Source organism: Passer montanus, unplaced genomic scaffold (genome assembly GCF_014805655.1).
Source record: "Passer montanus isolate IOZ18808 unplaced genomic scaffold, ASM1480565v1 scaffold61, whole genome shotgun sequence".
Classification (NCBI taxonomy): Eukaryota; Metazoa; Chordata; class Aves; order Passeriformes; family Passeridae; genus Passer; species Passer montanus.
The window spans coordinates 115,131-121,130 of NW_024371149.1; the positions used below are offsets into that span (position 1 = coordinate 115,131).

At 42.9% G+C, this 6,000-nt stretch overlaps 1 protein-coding gene across 2 annotated transcripts in view; it reads right to left on the bottom strand.

Annotated features, from left to right (window-relative positions):
• The window catches only part of LOC120510913 (putative threonine dehydratase), a 30,156-nt gene extending 25,753 nt beyond the window's left edge, over positions 1-4,403 (bottom strand). Inside the window, exon 1 of one of the 2 annotated variants that reach the window (XM_039727273.1) lies at positions 4,173-4,403. In XM_039727273.1, the coding sequence (XP_039583207.1) occupies positions 4,173-4,273 (101 nt within the window). In that variant the 5' untranslated portion in view covers positions 4,274-4,403. Of the gene's footprint in view, positions 1-3,978 lie in introns of both variants that reach the window. The other variant, XM_039727272.1, reaches the window with a different exon arrangement.
• Between the last annotated feature and the right edge of the window lie 1,597 nt (positions 4,404-6,000).

Genomic DNA, 6,000 nt, shown 5'->3' on the forward strand with positions numbered 1-6,000 from the left:
GGCACAGGAAAAAATATCATTTGTTTAAGTAGATAGTTTTGCATATTTTAAAATCTCAAAGTCAATGCAAAAACTGTGTGTACCAAAATGTACTCCTACAATAATAAAAAGCAACAACTTGGAATGATTCATTTTTCTATTTCCAGTTTGGTTTTTTTAACATATGGATAATATTAATCAAGTTAAACAGCACTAGGGAAAAAACTTCAAAAATAGCAATATTAACAAACTATGAAAGTAATAAAACCAGCAAAAATAATTTTGCGAAGATGAAAGGCAATAATGCATACTATACCTAAAGACCACAGCTGTTGCCTTTGTTAGCCAGAGAAGTGTCCAAGTGTGCAATGGACAGTTTCATGTCCCCATGGGTGAAGCACATTCAGATTGCCTCCCTCAGGACCCACAAACAGATTAAACTGGTGCACTGGATCTCCTCAGCTTCTAAAACTGAAGGAGCAAAATCTGCAAAATCATACACATCCAGGGAATAACAAAGTGTGAAAGACTAGTCACCATTCTGCCCAGTGTAAATGTTAGGGGCAGATGGTATTAAAGCATTAGGCAGAAAATTTTTAATTTGCCTTTTTAGAGAAAATAATTAGCTCACAGAACTCATGGCAAGAAGACTCTACAAAGAACAACAATGTAAATGGGCTCCAAAAAAATGCACAACTAAATGGAAGTAGTGACCAATACACACATTGTTCAAGAATTAATCTGTGATTCAGGAAGCCCCTGAGCCAACCCCATGAAAGCAAGTGAGAAAAAGGGTCTTAGGTGACTTTTATTTTTCCCCCAGTTGCATTACTGGCCACCTCTAGAGAGGGGACACAGGGGAGGACTGCTCTTTGGCCTGACCCAGTGCTGCCATTTTGAGTGCAGATGTGCCCAATGCCAGCAGCTGGCCCATTTGGCAGCTTTTACACTTTCAAAAGGAGTCACAACAGCATGTTTTGAGGCAGACATGAAGTTGAAATTATGGACATACATTCTCATGTACTGGTTCACAGATGGAAATTCAACTGTCACAAAGGAAACTAATTGTAATATAAGACTGAAAACTCAGCCTTTCTTTGTAATTTCTACTGCAGCTTTTGTCATCTGCATTCACAGTGATACACATTCACTATAAAGAGGGACTGGCAGTGTTGCAAGATGTGCAGTTGAGCAGTCACAAAATGTTAAGCTTGAATATCACTTCAAACTCATATGCACATGAGTTTGAAGTGATATTTAAACTTAACATTTTGTGACTGCTCTCTACATGTGGATTTTAATTTTGTCCTTTTTTAATGTTTTGGGTATCAGGGTTTCTTAAGGTCATACCCATATGCTGCCCAGCATCTCCAGGCTGCCTGAAGACTTTCCTGGAGAACACTAACCAAGAGACATTGGTAAAACACAGCTTTAAACACATCTATTATCTGCTTTCAGGTAACTGGGCTCAGATCTTACACCTGCAAGTTCAGAATACTTATTAAGCCAAAAGGTAACCCCATTTGAAGTCACTTCTGCCTCATTCCTCAGTGTTGAGCAGAGATGGGGCAGTACAGGGGGCAAGGCAGAGTGAGCAGACTGCTGCAGGTAGCAGTTTGCCTGGCTTATGACTGCAATGTGTCTGGGGCTGGCATCTCCTCTTACAGGAGTGACAAAGAGGCAATCCCAGGATATGACAGAGAGGGCCCTTTCCCTCATCCAAATCCCTTTTACCCAGAACCTCTCCAGCTCCATTAATCCTTCTAATTCTGTGTCCCAGCACTGTCTCCTCTGACCCTTCTTGCTACCTGAGCCTCCCAGACCCCTCTGATACTTTCCTTGTTTGTTGTAATCCCCTTTTCCAGTAGCTCATAAACATTCCATCTCAACTCCTCTTCTACCTTTTTACCCATTCCCAAATACATTCAAATACTGCAATAGCAGTAATTCTTTAAAGCATCTCAGCAACTTGTGCAAGTGTGACTTTATGAAAGACTAATGGTAGAAAAATAGAGGTTTGCTGAGATAAAAGTATCAAGAAGGATCATACCAAATATCATCTCCACTACCAGAAATTCCAGGTTATGCACTCAATAGTGTCTGAGTGCCCTGCACACCACTACAGGGTGACAAGTAAATTCCTGCAGGCATAGGGTATGACCACAATAAATTTGACAATTCTCCCTCTTTGACAATAAATTCAAAACAGATCCAAGACAATGCTGCACTCTAAACATGACTGTCTTGAATTATCATTATTTTGATATTGGAATGAATTATCAGTATTTTGTGTAATACTAGTACTTAGGAACACCCATTTGAGACTGCATCACTCCAACTAGTGGCACACACAGGATGGAAATATAAATTTAATATCTGACCTTTATATATCTAAAGCCTATGCAAAGTGATTGTTCCTAAATCACATAGGAGTCACCTTCCCCTAAACAGAAGGACAAGTTCAGCAAACATTAGCTCAACTTTATTGATGGAAACTGGGACACAGACAGATCCAGTGACTTCCTAAGACTTCCGCAGGGCTATTTATCAGAGTGTCTTAAAGACAAGGAGGTCGGGGCATAGTAACCATGCTGGGTGACAAAAGTAAGCACTGTGACCATCCAGCAGAGACAGCCACACAATAACCAAGCCTTGAGACTGAGCAGGCCTTTAGAACTCTACTCACCATATAGAGGTCTAACAAACCTGTCTGATGCTGCACCAGCAACACACACAAAGAAAGCTCAAGCTCATGCTGCAAACAACCAAGCTGTATTATCACCTCTGATAAAATCTCCCCTTACTTTTAGCAAGTCAGATTTACCAGAACCTGAGCCTGGCACTATATATGCCTTCATCTGTAGTCATAATCTATTGCCATTCTTCTGCACACACCGTGCACGTGTCATTGCTTACTGCTGGCAATGGCAACTGGCTGTCAGCTGCTAAATAGAAAACACTAGGAAAAGCATTCTGTAAGCAAGAAGAATTCACAAGACCACCCATAATGGAAATGTTACAGCAGAGGTAACCAACTGTCCCTCAAACAGACCCATCCCTCTCAAAAGTTCTTATAAGACATTGACAGCTGTGAATGTCAAATGATAGGTATCCAACACTGCACAGAGTTTGGCACCTAAAACTCATTAAGCAATTAAACTTTTTCCTAAGCTGAATGTATTCTGAGTCTAGAGGTTTTGTGGTGACTAACACACCTCCATAATTCACTTCCAATTAGGAATGAATAGCATAACTCAAAATAGAGCAAAGAGTGGTCCTGTGCTGAAAGGAGACCCACAGTGCACTGCAGAACAGGTCATATCATGGGTGACTTTGGGCAAGCCCTTTTTACAGTGCAGAAGACCTTGCCTTCCCCTTTATTAACAGCATCAGGCCCACTGAAACAATTTATATCTTAAATGTTAGCAACATCTGTGACAAGGAGATGCAGGAAATGAGTATTGTTCCTTGTTTGTACTACGTCTGGAAAAACAGAGCGTGATCTCAGTAGTGGTGTCCAGATAATAAAATGGAGGGAAAAACAAACTATGGAAAAGGTTAAGAATGAGGTTGCACAACACCACCATGCCATGTGTGTGCACAGCCTCAGCTCATGCTACACAAGGACACTAGATGACTCTTAAATTCCATCTGCACCATCCAAGTCTGAAAACAGGAATTTAAGATCACCATAAGCACCATAACAAAGGCAACCACAGAACTGTAATAACAGGATCTGACATGGGCTATCCCAAGATAAATTTTCAGCAGTCCACTGGCCTGTCCAGAGTTATTTCTGATACCATACTCATGAAGAAATACAAAAGCTGAACTCAGTGGGCTGAAAATATTAAAATCTCCACCATTTCCAGTGGATAACTCCAAGAGCAACCCATATCCACAGAACCCTGGGAGATTATGGAAAATTTCAATGTCCCAGATTTTTGGTTTGGTTTGATTTTTTTAAGGAAATTAAGGAAAGGAAAAAGAAAGCATTACCTATACAGCACAGCGACTAAATAAACAACGAGGCGAAGCAAAACTCCAACTACGACACCATAAGGAGGCAGGAGGGATCCAGGGGTTGTCATGTCCGTGGGCCTGGCCCTGGGGGCACCCCGAGGGCTGACCATGACCCCTGAGGGGCATAAAGGAGCACTCTAGCTCTAAGTCAGACAGCAATATTCTCCAACCTTTGCCAGAAAGGATCGTAGTCTTCATCTTCCCTGTAGCGGTCCCTGGGACTTCTGTTTTTTAAGACTTTGAAGTAGATAAACTGTGCTGCAAAATTCATTGTAACTCCTGGTGCAAAGCAAAGCTGGGAGACTGCTGGCAGAGAACACACTTTCCTGTCAGAAGTGTCAGCCCTGCACTGCCTGGGTGGGAAATAGCAGGCAATGTGCTGTAAGCAGCTCTCAGGGCTGGCTGGGGGGGAAGTGCCTTTCAGAGAGATGGCTGCTGCTATTTAAAGAGATTATTTCAGAGCCCAACCTGTCCTTGTCAATTTGAGTCAGGGCCTGGATTATGCTTGGCTGACACTCTGTTAGCAGGACACTTGAAGCTTTAGTTACTTACTGCTTAGCTGTGGAGCATGATCCCCACCAGCTGCAGGGCCCATGACTGAGCAGCAGGAAAGGGATGCCAGGTTTGGGGTGGTTGAGTCTCTGCAGGGATCCTTTAAGGCAGCACCAAGGGACATGGCTCCTCATGACTGAGGCACAGAGGAGACAGCTCAGTTTGTGTGGGTCTTCTCTTGGCACAAGTCCCTACAGCAGAAAAATACAGGTATCTAGATCATAAAGAACAGAAAACACCATCTAGGGGAAGGACTGTAGGAACAGTTAGCTATATCTATACAGATATCTGTTATATCTATTAATATATATGTTTATATATCTATAAAGAAATATACATGTGTGTATATATTATGTATATATAAACTCCATCTAAATCTGTCTTTCTTTGCCCTGAGAGAGCACTAGGGCAGAGTCACAGTTCCAGATACAGAATGGCTGTGCAGCAGGGATGGAGCAGAGGTCCTTTTGTGGTATCTCTCCTCTCAAATATATTCCTGATGGAGTGCAGGCTCCAGACTGCCTGGAGACGAACCAGGTATCTATTTCCAGGTATGAGTGGGCCCTCAGTACCCTCTGCTTTCTACTGAGAGCATACCAGATCTTCATCTCCAAGACAGAGAACAGGCATGTCATGAAATCTAACCCAAGCTGTGACCTAACTCTCCCTACAGGATGAGAAATACTATAATCAGATGTATATGGGAGACTCAGAATAAATGCTCAAATAGTCTTCTGGGATCTCCGGAAAGTCTGAGCTATGCTGGTGCAGCCTTCCCTACACTGGTGTGGCAGGCAGGCCCATGTTCTCTTGACTTCATCAGTACTGACGAAGCTCCCAATTCACCATTTTTTCCAGTTTCTCACACACAGACCCCTTTTATTCCTTCTTTTCCAGGTGGTGGATGTGCAGGTTGTGGTGGTGCCATGTGCTACAAGTGGCCACAGCCCAGCAGCACGCTGCTTCCAGGGAAGATGAGGAAAAAATGCATTCAGCTGCTGCCAGCACTTGCAGCCAAGTTACATTCAGGCCAACTTCACTGGTGCCTTGAAGCACAGGGGGAAGGCAAGGGGAGTTACTCTGTTCACAACACAGCTGAACTGCAGTGGTGGGCAGGAAATGGATCTTTATAGCAGTGAAAACACTTTTCCTTTGCAATTCCTTTGCCTTTCCCTTCCTTTGCAATTCCTTTGGCTCTTGGGTATCTGGGGGTCCAGACCGATGCGCTCAAGTGTTGGCATGAATTCAGTTCCTCACAAACAAGGCTCTGATCTGTGATTGACACCTGTACCACGCTGCATGGGTAAAAGGACTGCTGGGACCATTTTGTCAAGAAACTAGAAAAAAATTCACCAAGCTGTTGCATGACAGAAGTACACGAAGCACTGAATTGCTAGCCCTGTAACACTCCCAAACAAGCAGCCAGTTATAGAAAAAGGATCTTTG